The sequence below is a fragment of the Halichoeres trimaculatus genome, unplaced genomic scaffold (assembly GCF_033239565.1).
Source record: "Halichoeres trimaculatus isolate MK-OKI-2021-1 unplaced genomic scaffold, fHalTri1.1 fHalTri1_scaffold_14, whole genome shotgun sequence".
Taxonomy (NCBI): domain Eukaryota; kingdom Metazoa; phylum Chordata; class Actinopteri; order Labriformes; family Labridae; genus Halichoeres; species Halichoeres trimaculatus.
In genome coordinates, this window is record NW_027437192.1 from 15,624,938 (window position 1) to 15,649,744 (window position 24,807).

At 38.1% G+C, this 24,807-nt stretch overlaps 1 protein-coding gene across 1 annotated transcript; it reads right to left on the reverse strand.

The window, feature by feature from the left end:
* Positions 1-6,046: 6,046 nt before the first annotated feature.
* LOC141803321 (protein lin-28 homolog A-like) lies at positions 6,047-18,343 on the reverse strand. The gene is made up of 4 exons (XM_074687284.1): positions 18,334-18,343; positions 16,984-17,150; positions 13,119-13,297; positions 6,047-6,464 (listed from the first exon to the last, which is right to left on the reverse strand). The coding sequence occupies exons 1-4, from the start codon at positions 18,341-18,343 to the stop codon at positions 6,245-6,247; spliced, it is 576 nt and encodes a 191-aa protein (XP_074543385.1). The 3' UTR covers positions 6,047-6,244.
* Positions 18,344-24,807: the final 6,464 nt, after the last annotated feature.

Here is a 24,807-nt window from a genome sequence, read left to right on the forward strand (position 1 = left end):
ATCTTGTACATGGTAACTTAACGCAACTAAATGAATTTCCTCAAGTTTTGTACTTCAGTTTGATTTTGAAAAGAGTGAATACATTATTTAGTCCACTTTGTCCTGGATTTGAAATCTTTTATGGTCAATTGACAGCTTATTTGTCCCACAATGGTGAATTTACAGAGTAACAGTAACAAACAAGAAAGTATGTAGTGAAAAACATTACAATAGGTCAATATTGAAAAAAATAATTTAGAAAAGAAAAATGTGTAAATTTCAAACACAACCTAAAACTGGAAAAAAAATCTACTGAAAGAGGTGATATTTAAAGTTACCATACTTTTTGGTACTATTATTTTAAAGTTAATGTATTTTTGTTTGACCCCCCTGTCCAGTGAGTTATGTATCCAAAAAGGAGATTTTGTACAATAATGTTTATCACCAACTCATCAAGTTTGATTTTGAGAAAATTATCCTATTTCCTGGGCTAGATAAAGCCCTTAAAATCCTAAAAGTCTTATATGTTTATATCAGATCTCAGAGCAACATTGTTTTTATTTCTGACTTGGTTGAAAATAAGGAAAAATGGGGGGTGGGGGGTGTTACCACTTTCTTCCTGAATCAAATTTTCAGATGTGTTGTAACATGGAATAGCCAATTGAATAAGAAGGGAGGGGGAGTACCCATAACGATCATTAAAGATGAAGCCTTTTGATGTATTTTGAAGCATGTGAAGTAGGATTTAGTAAAAAGAAATGCTTTCAATTGAAGAGAACTTCATAAATCAGTTTATAAGAGATGCTTTGGGGGCCCCTGGGAATCTTGGGGCCCCAGGCAACTGCCTGTGTTTGCCTAATTGTAGCTACGCCCCTGGTACTTAATAGAGCAGCGTGTCTTACAGGTTAGCATTTTCTCAAATCTAGGGTGACCATATTCTAAAAAACCAAGAAGAGGACCCCCTACCTGGCCTCTTGGACTAAGGATACTCAGAATTGACTGGCAACGTTTGTACGTTTTGTAAACCATACATTTCTATCAAACATTCCTTTACTGTTTGAAGTTCATTTTTTTTCTTTAACGTAAACACACAATAAGGCCTTACAACATGAAAATAAGAAGAAGAAGCCTATTGCTCAATAGTAAATTTTTCTTATAACTCAAAATATTAGTTAAACAGTTACTCTTCTATGTCTTTTTGTGAACAAAAAGAGGTCATCCATTCTTGTCTTTTTTAGACTCATGAAAAAATATGAACGATGGTTATGAGTTAAAAAAAAAAAAAGAAAGAAAGAAAGAAAGAAAGAAAAGAGGTAGTATTTTCTGTCTCTTCAATCCTCTTCATTTTGATGGTTTTTCAAGTCTTCAGAACCTTTATTTGCAACTGACACATAGGTGCCAGCTTTGCAGACAGTACAGTACACAGTGCTTCCCACTGGTCATTACCATGACGAAAAAAGAGGTACTTTTTCTGCAGTTTGTTTGTGAAAGTGCATTTATGCCTCCGAATTTTCTGCCTGAGAATGCACTTCACTTGACTTCACTGTTAACCCATGAACCACCAAATGCCAGTGTTGAGGTGTCGTGGTATTGTAGTTGCACCACTCATCCCAATAGATGGCAGTTATGCGCCTGAAACTGTGCTGCCCACGATAAATATTGTAAAACAAAACATTAAAAGTCATAAGTCTCAGCTTTGAACATCGTTGGTATCACTACATCTTTAAGGTTAGAGCGACTATAGATCAGCAGCTTAGAGATGCTCTTGTCAGCTCTGCTGCTCTTGTCCGGATTGCAGGACAGTACATTGTTCCACTTTTCTTTATCAGAGATGTTTGGGGTCCAGGAGCTCCTCAGGCTGCTCTCACACTGTCATTATTTCCCAACTCTGAAACCACACTGACCTTTTTACCACAGAGTCAACAGGCAGACAGTGGCATGACATATCAAACACTGGAAACTACCATCCAAGAATGCAGATAGACACACTTTAATGCACAACACTGTACTGCCCAAAGGATATTAATTGCTTTAAGTAAAACTAGTCATCCACTCTTAGAAAAAAGTTGATAGTCATCCGCGTACAGTGTGATGCAAAAGACAAAAAAAACAGGCAGTGAAACAGATTTTGTTTGATGTTAAATACTTTATTTCCCATTGTACTGCAGCACAAATCATCTCATTTGCAGGATGAAAGGTCTAGCAAAATATGAGCATAACCCATAATTTGAGACCTTATCACTGATTTGAGCAGGAGGCAGTGTGCTGACCAACACGTGCGTTGGGTGTGTCTCCTCTGGTGGGTACAGATATGGTTTCCTGGTTGAAAATGTGAGTGAACATCTTATTTATCATCTTCTAAGTGGCTCTCTATTCTTTAAATAAGATCAAAAAGCATCTCTTTGGTCTAAGTACAGGAATCTCTCCTTCAGTTGGCACCAACAGTAGCACTAAATAACTTTTAAATAAAAATGTAAATAAAAAGTAATAAATATTTCAATAGATAACTTAAATAAAAACATTTATGATACACACAGTGCAGTTTTTTGGACATGCTGTTCTCAAGCTGTCCAACATCACACCTGAGGTAGACTTGTATAGATTCTTGACAAGACAAGTTCTGTCTCAGTCACACAGAAGAAATGCAAACTACACGAGAGAAGACAAAGCACAAGGACTGAGCTAAATTAAAGTATTATACATGGTAGATTAGACCCCATTGAAGTGTAGCATAGAGAGCATTATGGGGAACTCAAGCACATAATGGAGGCGTAATGACCGTTAATGATGATCAATTCCAGTGCTATTAAACATCCTGTGGGCTGTGCAATTATTTAGCTCAGGCTCCAGTCACCTTTAACACAAAACAGCTGATCTATTATTCTAATACTACCATGCAGACATATCATAAAACCTTATAAATACATGTAGAAAACACACTGGATATATACAATCAAAACATGTCCCATGCTGTATGTGTCACATGATACCTGCTGTGTCATTTTTGAACAGGTGCTCTGGTTTTGGTTGATTTTTTTTTTTTTATGCAATTTCAGACATTTTTTCTAACTTATTCCTGCAACCAGAAAAGCAGAGGAATAAACTTGTGTGTGATATGTTATCAAACATTTTGACTGTTTCCCCTTTGACTGCCATGGCTTTGCAAACAGATGGCCTGGCGGTTTTTCTTTATAGACTGTCTCTTCCTAAATCCAAAAATATGACCATTTAACCAATTTGTAACACAACAGAAAAGGGAAAATGCAACCTACTGGCTTTAAATTTCTAAAATGACTCAAGTTCTTTGCACCGTGGATCCATATAGTTGCTAGTAGGGTTTTCCCAATAACATAATTTTAAACTTTGTTTTGATGCCAGTACAAATCAAACAATACCAATACCTGTTTTGATACCACAGCTACAAAATTCAAACTTTTTTTTTGTTTTTCATTACCACACTGCAGTGTCTGCAGATTGATGAAAATTAATTGAAAATTTGACGTACTAATGAGCAAAACCTTATTTTTTATTTCACTTCTTAAAATTTGCCAGCACTGCTTGCTCCCTTTGCTTAATATTCATGTAACTCAAGCACTGCTGTTTGTCTCACAGCAGCTTTGGGTCATAGAGCTGTATTTTTATGTAATCTTTGGTATGTTTAGATACAATCTAACAGAAAGACAATGCACATTGTATCACTTTAAAGCACAAGGTAATGGAAAGTATTACAGGCTTGAATATCATGACAACCTCAGAAACCGATATTTTATCAGGAAACCAACACAGAGAACACTTTCTGCACAAAAAATAATGTTAACATTTCTGTTGTGTTCATTGTTAGATTTTTTAAAACACTTGTTCACCTTTTCTTTCCAGTTTGGACATAGCTAGGATAGCCATTTAGCCCTCATTATAAGGTGTTTGCTCAGTCAAATTGCTGTTAATTGAGAGCGTGAGTCTACTTAAGAATACTCTTGAATTAAATTGTGCTATCACTGTTGAATGGTAAAGTGTTAGCTAGCTAACAGACAGAGCAGCTACCTTAGATGTTTATGCCATTTTGCTTATATGACACAGGCTAATTAGCTCAGTTTTAAATGTATGACTTTAGCTGATAATGGGGAAGATGGATGCAAAGAAGCTATTACTTAATCTTGAGCACAACAAATGGACCCTGTAGCTTGGTTAGCTTGGTAAGTGGCTTTTCCATTAAGCTAGTATACCATAGACAGTTCTGAAGATTCCCCATGGCAACGTAGCTAGATTATTTTATATCAACTTAATCCTTTTGAAAATTTCAAGCACCAGAATGTTTCCCAAATTGTGAAACATATTCAAAACATAAAAAGTGCATGCCAAGGCTTTTCATGAAAAATTACTCAAAGGCATGGAAGCTGAACAATGCTATCGCCCAGTTAGCAAGCTAACTCATTAATAAAGTCATTTGAGTGTTATGGAATAGGCAACCTGAATACATTTTGAGCTCCTGCCCTGCAGAGGATTCAAACCAAGAACCTTCTTACTGTAAGGCAAGGTAACTATACAACTGCACCACCGTGCAGCCCCCTGCTGCAACATGCCAGAGTTGAATATCAAAGATCATGATGGCCAAGTCCTGACTCAGGGCTTCATGATTCTTTGCACACCAAATACAACATGACAAGACAGTGGACTGTTCAGCAAATTAGTTCAAAGTCAAATACCAGTATTTGGTTTCAAGTCAATGCAACTTTAGGCAATACAAATACTGAAAGAAAAAAAAAGAAGATAACTTAAAAGTTAGAATTATTCTTAAGAAAATGTCAGCATTAGGTAATATCTATGTTTGCTAATTAGCCAAATAGCTAAATATGACTTGGCAGGAAGGGTAGCACTAGGATGCACTATGTACCCTCAAAACTAGGATAACGTGCCTGTTTACTTGACGTCTCATTATCAGGTCAATCACGATGGCCATAAACAAACTCATCCAGGGAATACAGAAAAACAGTCATCATGCTACAGGGGACACATTGCAAAAAGAGTTCAATATGAGACGGTCCTCTCCGGTCATAGTTTTGTTGTTGCAGAAAATGACAAAGACAGTGCACGGCTCATTTGGCAGTCAACACCCTGGTTCTTCAAGGCAGTAATAAGTTAAATATCTAAATACATTCTGACAGAATCTGAGTCAAAAGTTCTCCCTGAGTTCAAAATGAAACCTCTACATCGCATCCACACTGGCTGAGGTTACTGAGAAAGTAATTACATACACGAAACACTGACAGACTTTGTACTTGTCATTGGCAGAGAGAATTCAGGAAATTTGTGGGTATCTGAACGATATAAAGGTTTTACAGAATCACAGCACAGGATCAAAATAAAAATGTTCAAGCTGTCAAAAGTTCAGTTTGTCCTTCAGGGAGAACAACTCTGAATAAATAGTTCATATAAAAAGTTAACATCTATATACATTCAACCTCTCACTCCTGCTTCACCCTCAGTTTACAATAACTGAGTGAAAACTGTTTATGTGAAAACATCCCTGATATGTGTGAACATTCCCTTTGGATTTCTGTTTGCAGACAGAGTCTGCGATACAATCAATACGGGTCTTGCATATCAATTCAAATACTGAAACGGCAACTTGGTTATTAAGACAAAAACTTCACCACTAATGGAAACAAGTATTGTTCACATGGTACCAGAAATATTCTCGTTTTCAGTGAAATGTTGCATTTGAAGCAGCTTTTATCAACCTCATAGAAAAGTTATGGCACTTATCTCATCATCACACTTAAATACCTGAGCAGTGTTTCTGATAAAGAGAAATATCTTTTTCTTACATTCAAATGTTGGATTGTTGGCCTCATATTTAAAATTTGGCAACATGTTATGAAACTAAATATCTGATCTCTAATTTATGAGAGTATTGGATAAAAGAAATCTTTCAATGTCTCATGAATGACTTTTAATTTTGAATAAATATTGTCTTGGTATTGTATGTCTTCTTGAATGTTGTATAAAGTTTATGGAGGCACAGAAGGATCCACTAACTGTGACTACTCTTTGGCTGAATATTAACTTAGTCTGATTGTTTCTATTCAAAGTGAGGACACTTTATCTGAGGCAGTAATAAAGATAGAGAAAGTGATAAAAGCTTCTGATATGGGAACTCGCACTCATCACTGAAGCATCACAGCGATGTCTTAATGGGCTCAATAAATAAAACCTGAGGTAGCTCTTTCTGTGAGCAGCGTTCCAGTAAAACCTTCACTCTGAGTTTTCAGGGAGGAGGAGGCTGGCTTTGCTCCTCTTCCTCCTCCCCCTGTGAGGTAGATGCTCCCTGAGCGCTTCGGGACAAATGCAGCTGCTGCTGCTGCTGTGCTTTGACTGGGCAGTTGGCCACCATGTGGGAGATACTCTGACAGCAATGGCACTTTTTGGGCTGAGGAGGCAGCTGGCACTCTTTGGCGTGATGGCCTGGTTCTCCACAGTTGTAGCATCTGAAATGAAGCAGCAAAAGTTAGACCATATTAGACAAAGCAGTGATAAAAGGTTATTTCGTAGTATGTGATTTTATCAATGTTATCAATGTTCATTCAAAATGTTTATCATGTAAATAGTGCTTTAAACATTAAAGCTATTGAAACATATATTTATCCAAACTGTCAAAAGAGATTAAATCCTGTAAATGTAAAATAATGAAGTCAGGAACAGATACTGTTATTTTTGATCAACTAAACTGTCAGTATCCGCATAAAAACATGTCTTTGAAACTCACCAATTGAAATTCAAACTATGGCCCGGGGGCCAGATACAGCCCGCCTCCACATTTTGCCCAGCCCCCTGAATAATACCAGAGGCGCATTATGATTTTTTTCAATTTTTTTCAGTTTGGCCATGTGAACGAGACTTACACATGCATAGAACGTAACTTTCTATTCCACCCCTCTGCAGTTTGTGCATGTTTCTTAGCTTGCTTGTTTTCTGGTTTTCACAGTGAAATTAACGAGAGAGAGAGATGCAAACAGTGGTGTCTACAAGAAAGTTAATATTTCATGGTCTTTTTTTCTGTGAAAAAAATGAAAAAGGTTATTTGTATATTATTTATTTCATAAATAGTGTTATATATTTTATCAATAGTGTTATTATTTATTTTCTGTTTTCTTTTTCCTGTCAATTTCCCAGCAAGTGTTATTAATATTTGGTTGTGTGTGGCCTTCTGGGAAACAACAAATATTTACATTTGGACACCTCTGCGATCCTCACATTTTTTTTTACAAACTGACCCTGGCCCCCCATCAGAGAAGGGAAAAAATGTTTGGCCCTGAAGGGAAAAAGTTTGGGGACCCCTGATTTACAGGAAGAAGCTTGTTTGCGATTAGATGTCATGATTGAATTCTACCACCAGAGGGCAGCACACTCCAGCTTTCTCATCATGTCTATTGTTACTCAGCATCCATGTATTCCCCAGTCTCCGCTTTGAGCATCTTTTTTTTAGAATTTATCCAAATTGATCTCTATCCCTGGAGGTATTTCTGTGGAATATCTGGACATCTACACCAAAGATGCTTATTTGTGGTTTGATCTTATCACTGTGAAACAGTAGAGCTTGTCTTTGCAGAGCCACAAAGTCCACCTGGGTTAGAAAAGTTATTATTTGTGTGCTAGAAAAAAAGCCATTTATCTTTGTAATTTTAAAACCTGGCTGAAATTTAACCTTATGGTACCAATATGTGAAAAAAGAGTAAAACTTGAGAACACATACACAGAGAACATACATTCATTTGTGGGGGAGCTTAAATAGATACATACAGAGGTGGCTAAGATTACGAGAACATTTGGCCTATTGAAGAGGTCTCAGTTGTTTTTGATGAATTGATTGTTGCAAAGCAATTTAGCTTGAGTTGTAAACTAAAGTGGACTGATTTAATGTACACCTAGCGGAAAAATTTTGCCTGGGTTGCAGAAAGTATGGGATATCATTAGTGTTGAAGCTCTAAGGAGATATATCAACACTATACCAGAGACTTTTGCTGCTGTAACTGCAGGAAAACTTGGAAAAGACAAATATTAATGTTACAAGGAGATACATTTTAAAAAGTATGACGTTTAATGATCATAATTTGGAGGCAAAGGCCAACATTTTCAGATCTGTCAGGTGTTCTAAATATTTTGGCCATCTCTGTTTAAAAATCAAGCAAATAAAAGTAAGTCATACTTCACATTAATTTGTCTTTTGCCTTGCAGAGAACTTCTCCAGCTCAACAGGCAGCTACCACTAAAAACAAACAGCTACTTCTTGCAGTCAGCTGTGGATTTATCTGTAAATCTATGCTGAGAAAGCTAATGATCAGTGGTTAAGTGAAATCCTGTTGGCGAATTCATTAGGGCAGGATAAATAAGGCCAGTGTGTGCCGTGTGACACAAAGAGACACAGGCCACTTAAACAGGCCGTTAAAAAGCATTGATTTTCTGCATGCAGAGAGTCTGCACAATCTACACACCCTGTGTTTCCCCCTTTACTCTCCATCTGTAGGCAAAAGTAAATAAACAGAGACAGCAAGACAAGTAACACTACTGCTGATTCTTATAAAAGATCGAGGAAAATATTATCAAACATTAAACAAAGAAAGCATCAAGGTCAAAAGCATCAGTTTTGTCCAGGACAAGACAATCATGTGTAGAAGATTAATGAAGTCCTACCCAGGGTTTCTCCTACATATACAATTTGTCAAGCATTGAATAGATCTGTGTTGTTCAGTGCATTTCCTGCTCTTCTTTTCATTGTCTGTAGGAATGAGTGATGTGAGGAAGATTGCCAGGACCCAAGGTACAAGACGACACATGCATGAACTAAAAATCATCCTCTGTTAGTGCTGGAAAACAACAGGCTCTGGTCGATTCAGCCCCTTGGGATGAGAATAAAAGTAACAAAGTGATTCCATGAAATAAAAAAAATCAGACTAAAACTTTTTTTTTCACTGCTGACTTTGAACTGAGAATCAAACTTCTGGCAGAGAATGTTTCACTCCACTCCAGTGGGTGGCGCTGTGTCAAGTTTTGACAAGCGAAGCTGTGTGCGTATTCCACTAGTTTCAGTTCACCTGAAGAGGAAGAAACACTTTAACAGTGGCTGAGATGGATGCAGCTGTAGCTCTTTATGTTTTTATGTAAGTATGTGCCATGGTGTTCGTTTGTTGTGTTTGAGCCATAGACTATATGAGCGCAGTGACTCTGTCTATCATATTCATCTACTTCCTCTTCCAACTGAACACTGAGGCGTACCGAGACCTCCCGAGTCCTGCTGAATCAAACCACAGTCTGATACCAAATGGCATTATACTGGTGTGTAAATCAAGCTAAGCCCTGTCCGATTTTAATTGGACTAAGCTGTTTACATGAATTTCAATAGTCCAGTATCTTGCTGACTAAACATATAGTCCAATTTCTGAAGTTGCTTGTAAACATCCTTACTAAAATATTTATGTTCTGAAATATGTGTGTAATCACATTTTCAGAAAAAATACTTGCTTGTGTTGTACATTGTTTTGGACAAAAGCACCCGCTAACTGAAATTGTGGAATTTTTCGAAAATCTCTGCCAAGATCATAAAAAACAAAGTATATTTTCTGTTAGTAACATCTCACTAAACTACATTTGGACTGTATGATGCTAAAGCTCTGTTCATTCTGCAGAAACTCAACAACTCTTACAGCTGACATGTTTAAATGAATGTTTTAATTTCAAATGTGCTTCATGAGCACCCAGAGTTCAAAAGAAACACCAGAGGACACAATACTAGATCAAAGTTATGAAATGGCTGAAAAAAGCCAAAAATGGTTCAGAAAATAGTTCAGAATGCAGGATAAGAAATGTTAAATATTAATATAATCTGAATAAAGCGCACAATCCTGATAAAAATCCAGATCCTGATCCTGCCATAAAAAACATCCTAACATTTTTCGCCCGTATCGCCCCCTAATGGAGAACATTTACCTTGGTCAGAATCAGAGTTTGCTGATGTTTACGCAGAACATAACATCGAAAAATAAAACTGACCACTGATCATCTGGTATCAAGAGACGATTGAAGCTCAGGTGAAGTTTGATTTCCAAGTCTGTGATGATGGAAGAAGGATGGTGGACTACACCTAACACACTGGATTAAAGATCCATCATGCAGTGAGGCTAACCTCTTTGCTTTGTTTCATGATGGAGCTCTGTGGAGCAGGGGAAGAAAACCTTCATCAGGTTTTGATGCACAGACCATGCTCACAGATTTTTTTGTTTAGGTCTTTTAAAGGACTATGTTAGTGGTTTTAAACACATAAAACATGTTTCTCAATGCCTGCGAGATATAGATTAATGAAATCCAAACTAAGCCCCTGATCACCTCACACCTAACCTCCTCTTCCTCCTCCTCTTCCTCCCTCCCTGCCCCCCATCAGGTCCAAGTATCGATCAGCGTGGACAGAGCGAGCTCCTTTGTTTCAATACCTCTCTGACCTCTGACCCCTGACCCCCGCTCCCTCACTGCCCCTCCTCCCATCCTCCTTCTGCCTCATTTGCACACCACATCCCATTGTTGCCAAGGTGATGGTGACCTCTGACCTCTCTTGGGCACGTACATCTGTTATCAATTAAATGAGTGGGATCCTTGGTTCCTCTGAATACTACTTTTATGTTTCAGGAACATGTGAATGCAATCAAACATTCAGCAGGTACTTAAGGACAGGAAGTTTCTGGATTATTTTAACCACTGCCGACAGTGATTCATGAAGTTCACCTGGATCAAACCTTCAACTCAAAGAGCTTTTCTGCTCTCAGAGGCTCAAAATCTGCAAACAAAACAAGATTTCTTGGCTGCAATGTTCCTGCTGGGAGAGATGAAACCTGTAACCTCTGAATGCACCACCAAAAATAAAATCTGTATGCTTAGTTTAAAATGTCTTTTAGACTTAATATGAGCTAAACAAAATTAGATTTTCATACACAACTCTGAACTTTTTTTTTGTTATGATACTCGATGTAAGAATGTGTCTTCATATTTACTCAACAATGATCTATTATCATGAAAGTGAGGTGCTGGGTGAATTGATGGAGCTACACTGAGGCAGGCACAAAAGCCCAAAAACAGAGCGTTGGGGGTTGAGGAAACCGTCAAAGATCAAACCATGTATTGATCAGCTCGGCCAGCTGCTGCACAGAGAGACAACGGTCAGTCAGCTGGTCACTTTCTGTTTCTGTTTCACTTCAGCCTTATGTTTGACTTATAATACCAGAAACATCTCACTTCTGCTCAGAACATTCAGCTGTTATTTCATTTCTTTGTGTTGTGTGTGGATTTGGTGAAAACAGCACATTTGGAATTGTTAAATACTTTAAATGCTCATGTAAGGAGTTGTTTACTGGTTAAAGAACAGATGTTTTCAGTGATGCCCATGTAAGACCTCAAGGAGTAAATAAGACCATCCCCAGCAAGACCAGTAATTATGAAATCTGATTGATTAATTAAAATGTAACTCTTTTTTCTTTCCAGCATTTTGAGAACATCTGTTCCATTAATGTTTCATTTTTTAGCATTTTTCTAACAACCAAATCCATGTTTCTTTGATGTAAAATTAAATTTGTGTTGTTTAGAACTGCTGCCATCACTTTGGACAGTTTCTTAGAGGCACAGTGAGGAGTTTTCATGTTGTGTTGATTCTGGTGCCTTCTTTGGTATAATCAGTATTATTTTTTCCAAAATTAAGACCTAAGCTGGTTTCCAAACCGCCTGTTATATTAGCAGTGTCTCCAGATTTGATGAATATTTAGTAAGTGGTACATAGGATGTGATAAAAGAGCAAAATCTGCAGTATGCAACAAAAAAAAGGATGCCCAGTATGCAATGGGAAAATCTATGTTGGGCCAAATTTCGCAAAATGCACATCTGACAGGTGACTGTTAACCTCTACAAAATTCAGTAAATTCTATATAAATCACTTATTTACTTTTTTCAAGCCATGCATGGATTAAAAAGTAGTTTCTTTTCCATCAGCTGTAAATAAAAATTTAATCCTCTCCAGATTTGTTTCCAATGAATAATATAAGATATATTATATTCTAAATCAAATATGATGAATTATGTGTATATATATATGTATATATATATATATATATATATATATATATATATATATATATATATATATATATATATATATATATATATATATATATATATATATATATATATATATATATATATTTATTTATATCTTGATTGAATTAAACATGTAACTTATCTGTTTTTGTATTGTTCCCATGATTGAATTTTTTTTTTTTTAATTTCACATATCAGTATCTTAACTGTTCCATACTTTGTTTTCTATGTTTATCATAAAGTTTAAGAAAAACCTATCGATCCCAGTAAAGAGTCTCTTGGCAAAGTGATCATTACAGATACAGATCTTCTTTCCGCTTCTACTTTTCCATGTTTAGGACAACTTTCAGTGGACTGCAGAGTGAAGAGGTCGTGTATATATTTGTAGCTGTGTCAGATCATTAACTGTACCAGAACAACAACTTAACTTGAAACTATATATTTTGATTCATTAATGTTAGTAAGTTTTAAAAGAGTCAGCTGGTGCGCAGGTTTGATGTTAGCCATCACAGCTCCAGAGTCGTGATGTTTGCTGTGGTTTACCAATAAGTTGTCCAAATGACGAAAATATACACACAATTTGACTCTTTAGTCCTCAAAGAGCAGGGAGACATTCACACACACTGATACAAACATTAAATCCTGTTTATACACATGAGCTCTGTTCAGCAAACAAAGCCCTGCTTGAAGATTTCTTCATCTAAAGCAAGAACTCAACAAAAAGTCATCTTGATCATCCTGCAACAGCATCAGCCATGAAGGCAAAACTTTATTCCAAAATGAAATTATTCAGAGAAGATAAACTCCTTCTAGCTTAATATATAATAACTAATTCTCACTGAAAACGGTGAAGGCAGAGCTCTAAACATAGACACTCCAAAGTCTTTGATTAGTGGCAATCTCATTTTTTTCTGGAGGTCATGAAAAGAGAAACCTTAAAGTTAAGGAAACTGCAGCTGAGCTCAACTATCAGTCACATTTTATATGTAGTCAGTGTCGGGGGGACCCACCTGTCACTCTTGGAGCGTCGTTTCTGAGAGCTCTTCGGTCTTCTCTCGCTGCCCAGACATGGAGCTCCGTTTGGTCCAGTGACCTGCACAGACTCGAGCCCTTTGGAGGATTTCTTGAAGGTGAACTCGACAGCCTCGCCCTCTCTGAGGCTGCGGAAACCCTCCATGTGCAGTTTGCTCTGGATAGTAGAGAGAGTTCAGTTAGGGAGGTTTTTCAAGGTCAGTGAACTAACGAATCTGTTTATGAATTTAGAACCTGTCTACTTAAGTATGTCTGATTCTAAAGGAGCTGTTTCCTTCCACATATTTTAAAGAGAAAGCTTTTGTTTTTCATGACATGGATGTAAAATAACACAGCAGGATACTCATTCTAAATGTGTACAGATTTTCAAACTGCCACATACGTACATGTGTTGTAGAAATCCTTGAATCTTTCCATAAACTTATCAAAAATGTCCATTCTAAAAATAGCACAAGATCTTCATGAGATGGGCCTCAAACACCAAGGTCTGCCAACAACGACTCAACAAACAATTCAACCCCAAGCCAGCTGTCTCTCTACCAGTTCAAGACATCTTAGCCTAAAATCGGCAAATTCCAGTTAAGTCAATTGAAAGACCATCGCACACTTATAAACTACAGGCTCTATGATTACAGCTGAACAATCTCCCATCCCCAAACCTCCACAGCATCCTCTTCCTCAGAACCACCACCTGCGAGCTACCAACAAATTCTCTATAAAAGATCCATCTGGTCAACTCCCTCGGTGCCTCCTTGTCGAGAGGGTGCTGGGCATCATAGAGGAGTACATTGCTAGAATTGCTACCAGAGAGAACAAATTAATCCCAAGAGGGGTAAATCGCCAAAAAAAATCCACTACATCATTGATCCTGTATTTACTTTCCAATGGAAGAAGTAAATAAAAGAAAAATGAAATAACTCAACGAAAGTTACACTGATTTATGTTTTAGCATCTATGTCTAATGTTACTGTTGTTGGCTGTCTACAGTAAACCCTGAACAGAATTTCCAAACATGCGATGCACAGATGTTTGTGTGGCATGATTTCAAACCTCTGTGAACATCATTAACAGTAAAAACAGTCAAATCAGAGCTTGTGCAGAGATTTCTAAGAGTTTTCTAATATGTGTACTTTGTGAAAACGCAAAAATGTGATGTGGAGTTGTGCAAATGCAAAGTGAGACATGGGACATGCACTTTTGTGGCGATCTGCGTCAACTCTGATCTGCCCGTCATTCATATGAGGACAGACATTAAGCTCCATACAGGAAGTTGAGAAAACTGGACACAAAATTAGCCATCAGTGAGATTAATGGTTGAAAATTCTTCAGATTGCAATGAGTGTGTCCTTTGAATGTTGTTGACGTTGTTTTTTTCTTGGGCTGAGATGCAGAAAAGTGATCCATCTCTCATCTTTAAATAGATGCAAATAGGTGTGTGTGTGTGAAACAACAACCAGGAAGTGACAGGCAAACAAAACAAAGCAAAACCATAACACTCTAAAGCATCTTTAGCGTAAGAGCATTTAACTCTCAAATATGAAAAACGTGTTGATCTGATCAGTAATTCGGTTTGTGAATTCCATCAAATGTGCACATCCTAGTATCCTAGTTTTCTGATGTTTGTCACCAGGTGACACAATTTGACTGTTGATGTGGGTATTTTTGGAATGTTGGACCCCAAAAATGAAAATCTAAACAAGTCAAAGACGGATGGATGCACTTTTAGTGAGCATACTTTGTTTGGTATCAAGATTTCTGTTGCTGCTTTACATCCATGCGTCCAGTCTGCTGTCTAAAGTCAACTACTAGGCCTGTTCAAAGACATTTTCTCAATCAGTGAGTCATTTAGACCCCAATCCATGTAAACAAAGGTCCCAGGATTAAAGTTCTATCACAGTCTCAGCTTTATGTCTCATCTGAAAGTTTCAAACCTGCGTAATTTCTAATGATGTTATTTGCTGCAGCCGTCTATCTGCTGCAGCCTCTGCACACCAGTGATTCACTGAAGCTTTAAAAACTTCAGGAAAAAAAAAAAGTCTAAAGCCCCTCTCTCAGATCTGGTGATTTACAGCCTCACAGCAGCAGGTAACTTGAGAGGTCTCTGCGCCAAGAGAGGCTCCACATGAGATGTGGGACTGACACTAAGGGCTGGGTGGGCTCCCTGATGCTTTAATGACTTTATAACAGGAAGCAGGAGCGATGGGGAGAGGTATGAGCCGTGTTTTCTCTGCTTTAGCCTCTAACCCCTGTAATCAGAAAAGTCTGAGCTCTTACTCCAACTCTGCACTTCTGAGGTCTCACTAAAAACATTTCTCTATGGGAGTCAGTCAGGGTTCTTCTGAACAGGACTGACTCAGGCATGGATAGTCTGAGATAACCTTAAGATGTTTTCATCATTACATAATTTTACACAGAACACACCAGAAATCTTTTGAAGAAGACAATTTGATGAATATAAAGATAAATGTGTAACAAGATGTGAACCTGTCATGATGTAAGTTTTGGGTGTAGTTTGCATGGAAATGTTTTGATGACAATGAGCTTATTGAAGAGGGGGTTGGGAAACCTTAATTTCATCCTCTGTCTTAAATTCCTTAATTTAGCTGCTGTCTCTTTGGAGGCCCATTCATGCTCAGCGTTACAAACACATACAGACGGAGCCTTCTGTTCGTGCTCTGCGTTCATTTCACCTGTATTTCTGCACGTTTCCATGACGATTATGGAGCAATGGAGCAGTACCCTTGGAAATGATGGGGGCAGTGTTGCTGTTACTACCTGATACAAAGCTTTAGTGAGACATAAAGAAGAAATAACAATGGCGGATTTTGCCGCCTACAACACTGCCTCCACTTTTGTCTTCTGTGCAAGAGGTACATCAGCAATACTTCCTCCACAGTCGCCATGCTTGTTTTTGAGTTTCGTTGTCATAAACTTTTGACTGTGGGCTACCCCCCTGGTGGATGTATTGGTTAACTGCAATGCCAACGCAAAGGACATATGGAAGTATGTGAGCAGTGACATTAGCATCTTTTGAAAAGGACCGATACATTTTTGTATAGGGAAGATAAATGGGCCTCAAGGCTCCCTGCTCCACAAACCCCCTTCTCTCTGATTGGCCGGCCCTCTGGAGGCCTTTCATAGGCAGAGCTATTGGCAGACCTTGGTGTTTGAGGCCTGCTCCTGCAAAGTGTCGTGAAAAATAAGGACATCCTTGTGCGATGACCTCATCATTTCAGCAAGTCTTGTAGAGCTCTCGTGCTATTTTTGGGACGGATTGTTTTGATCAGTTTACAGACAGATACAAGGATCTCTACAACATATAATTATGTGACAGTCCATTTATGATGTATGGACATCCAGCATAGTTATTTATATCCATGTTTAAAGTGGTGGGATGGAGGTTGAACACCTCAGGTAGGTTTAAAATCCCTATAAGGACAACGCTTTGAATCCACTTCACATGTAGAGAAGTGGACTCTGTGCGTGTGACTTGAGGAGCTAAATCTATTGTGATTCTACAATTTAGTGTGCTAAATGGCGTTGTTGAGGAAACAGTCTTTAAGCATGAGAGATATTGTCACTTTAGAGTTAAATCTATGATTCTAAAACTTTTGGTTTTGCTTTTCTCCAGCTTCCTTTATTATTCTAAGGGTTTGCTTTAGTTATTTTAAAGGCCCTCTTGCAGGTTTTGATTTCTTTTTTGGAGCACTCTGGACGAAACGTGCAGGGTAATAAACTTATTTCATGTATTTCTGTGTGGTAACAGGTTTATGACTCAGATAAACTTTGGCCACATTTCGGAGGGAGGGACTGATATTAAACCTTGCAGTAGGAGCGTCTCACCTGGTGCACGAACACGTCGAGCGGCTCCTCCAGCGGAGCTCCGTCCCTGCTGCTCATGGAGAGGAAGCCGAAGCCCATCCTCACGTTGAACCACTTACACACCCCGCTGCCCCGGGCCAGAGCCTCCTCCTCCACCTCCTCCTCCTCTTCACCCCGCACCCAGCCTCCTGAACCACACACAGAGAGACACACAGTGATGGAGATGCTCTTTTCAGGGTGAAGTGATCGATACCAGGGTTAAGCCGTGAAGGACCACAGACCTGATGCGTGCGTGTGACGTGTTACGTAACGTAAAGGGTCGAGGAAACAATGAAGCTATGACAAAACCTGTCGGATATTTTTAGTATGTAACCATCATTTTCAAGATGTATGTGAGGTTATTCGGTAAATAAACGAGGAGACAAAAATCGTGCTCACAATTAAAATAGCTTTACGTTATTCCCCTTCAAAATAAGAGTCTTTAAAATGTCAATAACACTCTAAAACGCCAGGTAACCCCACTTTGTCTTTACATTTGACACTTTCTGTCAAACATATAGCGATTAATTAAAAAAAAAAAAAAAAAAAAAAGCTAATTTCCGGGTATAAAGTTTTGAAAATGTGATTTTTTTTTTTTACAGTTTGGCAAAGATGGGACTAATCTGTGTAATTAATTAATTGCTTAAAAATACAACACAGTAAAATATAAATTATTACAATTATGTTAATAAACTTTACATAATAAAACAACATTGAAATAATTCTCTGCTTGTCCTGTTGTGATAGAAAACGAATCGGTTCAAGGATCGATTATGATAATCAAGCAATCTGCTCATTGTTTAGAATATAATTTGAATATTTCAAGCGTCTTAGTTCTTTTGTTATTGTACTGTGAATAAAATCATACTATTTCTTTCAACTGGAGATCAGATCAAGTCTCATTTGCTAGCTTTTTTGGATTCTTTAAAGAATATTTCTCTTTCTTCAGGCCTTCAAAATAAGCTTATCATGTTAGAAAACAAATCGTAAAAATAGCGACAGCAGGAAAAGAGTTGTTTGTCAACAAATTTTTAAAATAAACTGCGAGGAAACGGCGTGAGACGTTTTTTTTTTCGATGGACCGTTTGTTTGTTTGTTTGTTTTTACCTCTATGCTCTCCTCAATCTCTGTGTCCCTCACGCCCCCATCCTTCCACTCCATCAAAACCCACCTCCTCACAAACATCATTAAATATTTCTGGATAAATAACTACTTAGCTTTACGCAGGGAGAAAATAGTTGACTAAGCTAAGACATGACATAAAAAAGTTATTTTTTCTTTACTGTATTTGCAACTTTCTGTTTCTTAGAATTTAAAGAAAAGCTCTCATACCTTCTGCCATGGTGCGAGGTGTCCACAGCCTCGTTTATAAACCACACAGATATCAGATGAAATAAGATGACTGCATGTTGGACATCCCTGCACGAGCTTTCCTTTGGTCACAGTTTAAATCCTCCAGGAGAGAAACGATGGGGTTGTCTTCTCTTCCTGCTCCCTACTTCACAATATGCTCAAAAACCCTCAGTGACCCTCCTGCCTCACATACCCCCCCCCCCCCCCCCCCCCCCCCCCCCCCCCCCCCCCCAACACACACACACACACACACACACACACACACACACACGCACACGGCTGAGGTCACGTGACCTCCAATCGTGGATAAGTCACACATGTCCAATCAGAGAGGGAGCCAAAACTGCTCAGAAAGTGACCAATCAGAGCTTTGGATGAAATTTGCACCTAGGGCCGAAGAGGAGAACCCGCCCACTGTCACTCTCTCCACACACACACACACACACACACACACACACACACACACACACACACACACACACACACACACACAAAGAGAGAGAAGGTACTCTGCATCTGTACAGCAATCAAAGTCTCAAGGACAACAAGAGCTGCAATTATTCAAAAGAAATGTAAAATTGGACATTCTGCAATGCTTTCTCTTTTGCTTCCAAAGTGCACATTTTCAGTCTGGAGCTTTTAAGCTTTGAAGAGAAGAAAATAAATGTTTCTGTTTAGAAGAAAAAGGGGGGAGGGATTTATTAAACCAACAGTTACCAGTTTATTGGGGGAATGGAGATAAAACATAACACTGACGCTAAGTTTTGTCAGTTTCTTTTGAAATTAATTCAAAACAAAAAGGCGTTAAACAAAGCACTTAACACGAACATGTAAACTCATACTGCTCATCAAATTAAACAGGAGAAACTCAGCTACAAACGCTGTCGAGTCAAACTTCAAATGAACTCTCTGTTAGAGTAATACTTGAGTTTTTACTCTGAGATACCAACACTGATACCAATTCTGACACCTGTGAACAAATTTCACAAGTGTTCCCTTTATGAGCACACCAGAATGATTCAAACAGACATTGTGGGTGCAGAAATGTACTCTTTTCGATTTGAGTACGTCATTTTTCAAACAGAGACCCTAATTAGTTCACCATAGACTCTGTCTGCTCATTTTCCATGCAGTCTGGTGGCTTTGTAACCATCATTCCTGATGTTTGTCACCAAGGTTAAAAAAAAAAAAGTTTCTAAACAACTTCTCAGATAAAAGTTCACATCTGAAAGGTCTTTAATTTTAAATGTCACTGACTGTTTTAATATTAAATGAAACTTATGTAAAACTAAATCGTTAAGGTATTTGAAGACTAACTACTCCTCTTCTCTAAAATGAAAAATTTTCCTTTTAATAAAACTCTCTAGCTTTGAATGAAGCATGTCTGATGTCTGTCATTGGCTTTTAAAAAGTGCATACCTCCTCCTTAGGTAAAAGTTTGACACTTGTGAATACTTCTTAAGTTCAGAACAGTTTGAATAAAGATCCAAGCAAGTCAGAGTCATTTTTTTTTTTTTTTTAAAGTGAGCATACTGCCAACTGAAGTCATCTACTTGTCCTGTTTAAGGAACGTCCACATGCCTGTTACACACTGCTGTGATGGAGTGGATATATGTCACTTTAATGAGGCACACCCTACTTACGACTCTTTCTCTACTTTCGATGTCAAAATATCAACAGACAGTGCTGGGCTTCATTAAGCTGTCTGTGATCTGTGCTTGTTTACATCAGGGTAGTGGAGCACTGTAGCGTTATGGCAGCAGCCATTAACACAATTCAAGCAAAATTTCAGGGCAACAGTATCAAAATGTTAACCACTATTTTGGCCAATAAGTATTTCTGGACCGGACAAATTATGTTGACGATGTTAATTTGATGTGATGTCAGTGATGTCATCAACATGCGTGCCTCAGACACATTGTGTACAGTGAAACATTTTGATTCAAAGCTCCCACTCATCACTGTTTGAAGCATATATCAGAGACATATCACCACATAGACCAAACACAAGTCTATTCAAGGTCTGCTTCTTTCAGTCAAAACTGAGCTGAATGTAATTGAAGTTTGATGCTCAGTTAATTTGGAGCAAATTCTGAAAGTTAATAAACTGATGTCACTGGATGCGTTTGGTGTGATTTAGATTATTAAAAGCCAGAACATAGCGCTTTAAGGGATCGTTCTTAGTTTATCTTTGTACTATCAACATTTCTGACATGTAACAAACCACCAAAAAACAAAGTGTAAAACATTTGTCCATTTGGGGAACACTGATCATGACTGCTCTCTATTTGATGAATTGATAATCAGTGACATGTAGGCAGCAGATGGTTTCCCCTTCTATCATATCTCTTCAGGATGAATCATATTTGTTGCAGATTAAATGAAGCTTCATGTATTGTCTTTGCTGCGGTGATTCACGCCCACCTGTTACAGTCTGTAGGGAGACATATGGTGGCCTGTTTGAGTCATTCACTCACACTCATTAATATGTAATTAGCTGCTCTCAAGCTGCTGGAGAAAAACCACAAACTTGCTGAGTCATGCAATTTACTGTAATGCCACACAAAAACACTCAAACACACACACAGTGTAGAGGGGATAATGTATAGACTGTGGATTATTACCCAGCTGCATTAAATACTTGATCCTGATTGGCTAAAACCCAGCAACATAACAGTGATTAAGTCTACATAAGAAGCAACACCATGGACAACACCAGCAAAATACCACTGAGTGTTCAAATCAAAGGAACTATTTTTTTTTAGTCTATAAACAAATTATTTTTCCATGAATAAAATCATCTTTTAAAGCTACTGTGAGGAATTTATATTTGACCCAGTGATAATCTAACTTTTTAAAATTTGCCTGTTCATAATCCATGATTAAAGATGAAACTTTCAGGAACCAAATTGATAATTTGTAAATGTTATTACTCTGTGGTTTGGTCAGATTTTGGTCAAGAAAACATGAATCTGTTTACGATTCGAAGACCAAAAGTCATTTTGCAGACACTGACCGACAAGGTTTAGCAGGAGAAAAAGAGATCTGTTTTACTCTGCTGAAAAGGGTTTCTTGGGTTAATTTTGTAACTATGTTGGACACTGGAGCTGAACTATCAAAAGGAAAAGGAGGTCAGAGCAGAGGAAAGCCAAACAGGAGAGTGATAAAGCACAGGCTTAAAAAACGTGTTTAACTGTTTGTGATAATGTTTATTCCAACCCATATGCAGCAGTTATTCTGCAGTGGTCTGTTCATACTTGAGTCAATAATAAAATGAGGAGTGAGGTTATGTTAGCTCTGCTTGGTATGGTTGGCGTTGGTAGATAAGTACTACGAGGAGATAAACAGGATTCATAAACTTAACATGTTACAGACATGTCTCAAGGCCTATTTACACTCCCATACTTACTCTACTGCTGACACAGTTCCATGCATCCTTTGCATTGGCATTGCTGTTAACCACTACATCCATACATCCAGAGGTACATTGCTAATGCACCTCTTGCATAAAAGACAAAAACTGAGGCAGCGTTGTAGGGGTTTGTCATATAGATGTTTGGAGTTACCCACCAAATCTCAAAGTTTTTCTTCAAAAAGTCCTGAAACTGTTGTTTCTTCTTCGAGTCTCACTAAAGCTACATATCGAGTAGTAACAGCAACACTGCCCCCACGGTTTCTGGTGGTACTACTCTGTTTTGCCTGTATCCAAAAAGCTTTGTGGAAACATGCAGAAATATGGACAAAATGAGCACAGATCATGGACAGAAGCCTCTACCCGTACTTCACATTGAGCATTAATGTGTCTTCAGAGCACCAGGCTATGAGTAACACAGATAGTCTACTCACTTTCTGGACACTAAACTACAAACTGAGTTTACAAAGTTTGATTGTTGTCATGTTTCAAACAACAGCTTTAGATAATTACAATGAAATACATTACCTCCTCGCTTTGAATCCAAGGAAAAGTTGTTTTGACCAAAGAAAAGTAAAAAAAGAGATCTGCTCTCCATTCATTTGCTTCAAAACAAGTGCACGCCTTGTGACAGTGGATGATAGTACTCATGGGCGACGGAGTGTTTAACCTGGCCTCACAGCACCTTTGGATAGATAATAAAGTGAACTGTTGTCAGATGTTGGGCCTTGTGGATGATTTCATATCAGTTTATCTTGTTTATTTTTCTCTCTTCATTATTAATTCATCATTTTTATTTATCTTGTACATTTTTTGTAAAGATAACCTTAACCTGAACCCTACTTTGCTTATGTTCAAATTTTATCCGAATTCAGGCTTTTTCCCCAAGTTTATATTACAATGACATCGTCATTGGGATTTCTTTGGGCCAGGATAATTATGAGGGAGAATTCTTCCATTCTGACATCAAATTAATCACAAGTCTTTCCACACTTGGATGTGACTATGGTAGGTTCTTCAGAGTCAGTGTTTGGAGCTGCATCTCTGGAAACTTTCTGCAATTGATAAATAGCTGCCCAATGTTATAAAATGTTGTTGCTGAATGGCCAATCAGAAACAGGTTGTATACTTTACAAAGCATTGTTGTAAACAGGTGAAACATGGCCACTGAAACACTGAGCTACAACTTGTATTTCTCTGACTTCCTCTGTACAAGTGGAGCTTTATGTCTCCATATTTACCATGTGTATGTGTATGTGTGTGTGTTTGTGTGTGTGTGTTTTTGTGTGAGCATGCATGTGTTGGGTGTTGCCGTATAAAACCAAATGACCCCCTCCATTCATGTGTGTAATGGTGCAGCAGGAGGCTCTCTAAAAGTCACCATGGAAATGAAAAAGCACCGGCTGCTGCACAAAAGCACAGGGTGACCCGGGTCAGGCACAAGGGCTTGTGGGAACAAAGGATGGCACACGCACATTCAGGCATTACTGAATTATGCTCACACTGCTGCTGTTTCATCATTTTTCCTGTATGTATCCCTAAATTTGTCATATTAGAGCCCTACAACATCTCCACAGTGTTTACGTTGTGTGTGTGTTGAGGTATGATTTTAGACACACCTCGGTGCTCGCTGCCTGCACCCTTGTGTGTTGCAGAGGGGGGACAATAAGCAGCAGCCTCATGGGAGGCCTGTCAGCTCACCTTTCACCTCTCCTCTAGTGGGAAATAAATCAATACAGCCGATCAATAACAAATCTATAATGTGCTGCCGTGTTGTGACAGATATCCCTCCCACAACAAGCCTCTGGGTAGAGAAGGCAGCAGCGGACCGCCGCAGGGCTGAACGGGCAACAATGACGGACTGAAGCCTTGTTTGTCAAAGAAATCTGTTAAAGGAACATGACGAGGTTTTAAGGGATTGCTGCTTCAGCTGCCATCGATAAAACAGATTGAGCTTTGTGACTTGTCAAATGGTGGCTGAGATTTAATTTTTTTGTGTTATATGCAACTTTATAATAACACTGATGGCTTAAATGGAGCAAACACATCATGTTTTACAGTCAGATTTATACCACTGACGAAAGAAAGAAGGTGTATAACTTTAAGCCAAGCTAGAGGTGAATAACAGCAGCTATTTCTACTTTAAAAGAAGCTAAATAAAGTAGAAATAGCTGCTGCTATTCACCTCTAGCTTGGCTTTTCAGCTGTCAATAAGATGTTTTGAGGGTTTTTGATTTATCGCACATAGTTTCTGTGTTTAGATGAGATGATGAGGGATTAAGACGCTAATAGTTGTTTACAGTCCACATGTACTGGATGAGTCAGCAGGTTTCTTTTTTTTTTTAATTTCTTTTTTATGGTAACCGTTACATTAAAGCAGTTTTTGAATGTCTTTTGAGCAGGAGTGTGGTGCATTGCAGTCCCCAGACAACAAACATTGTTTTTGCGCAGCTAGCTTTTTAGCTGTAGCCAGTTGTGAGAATTGCCTTATTCACAGTGTGAACGCACAAAAATTTGCTTTAACCATGCGTATGAATATTTTAAGCACAAATCTGGAATTCATTGGTATATTCTTACTTGCGTTTATTCTTACTAGGGATGGGTATCTTTCACATTTGAAAATGATATGGCACAGATGCCCGGTACCTGGCAAATGATACTCTGTTCTCTTGTGTGTGCTTATGTGGTAATAAATATTACATTGATTAACAATACAATGTCAGAGTTTTAAGTTTAACATATACATTACTTAAAATGTGAACTTGCAATGCTGTGTTCATGTCCAGCATGGAAAATCACCTACTCTCCCACTCTCTCACGGACACAAGGATGCATTTAGGTACCTAAACCTGGTGCCGTTTGATTTTATGTTACTCAGTACTCAGTGCTACAGACAGAATTTGGTGGGTACCTTCAAAAGTACCTAGATCATGTGTACGCACAAATGATGACGATCAACTTTCTCAGAAAATTGTAAAAAAATTCAATTATAAAAAAATAAACTGTGAATTAAACTAAATGAATACTAAATGGGTTAAATA

Coding starts and splice junctions, on each gene's coding strand:
- LOC141803321 (XM_074687284.1), bottom strand. Junction 13,298..16,983: donor TCGACGTGTTCGTGCACCAG/GTGAGACGCTCC, acceptor TCTACTATCCAG/AGCAAACTGCACATGGAGGG. Junction 6,465..13,118: donor CGACGCTCCAAGAGTGACAG/GTGGGTCCCCCC, acceptor GCTTCATTTCAG/ATGCTACAACTGTGGAGAAC.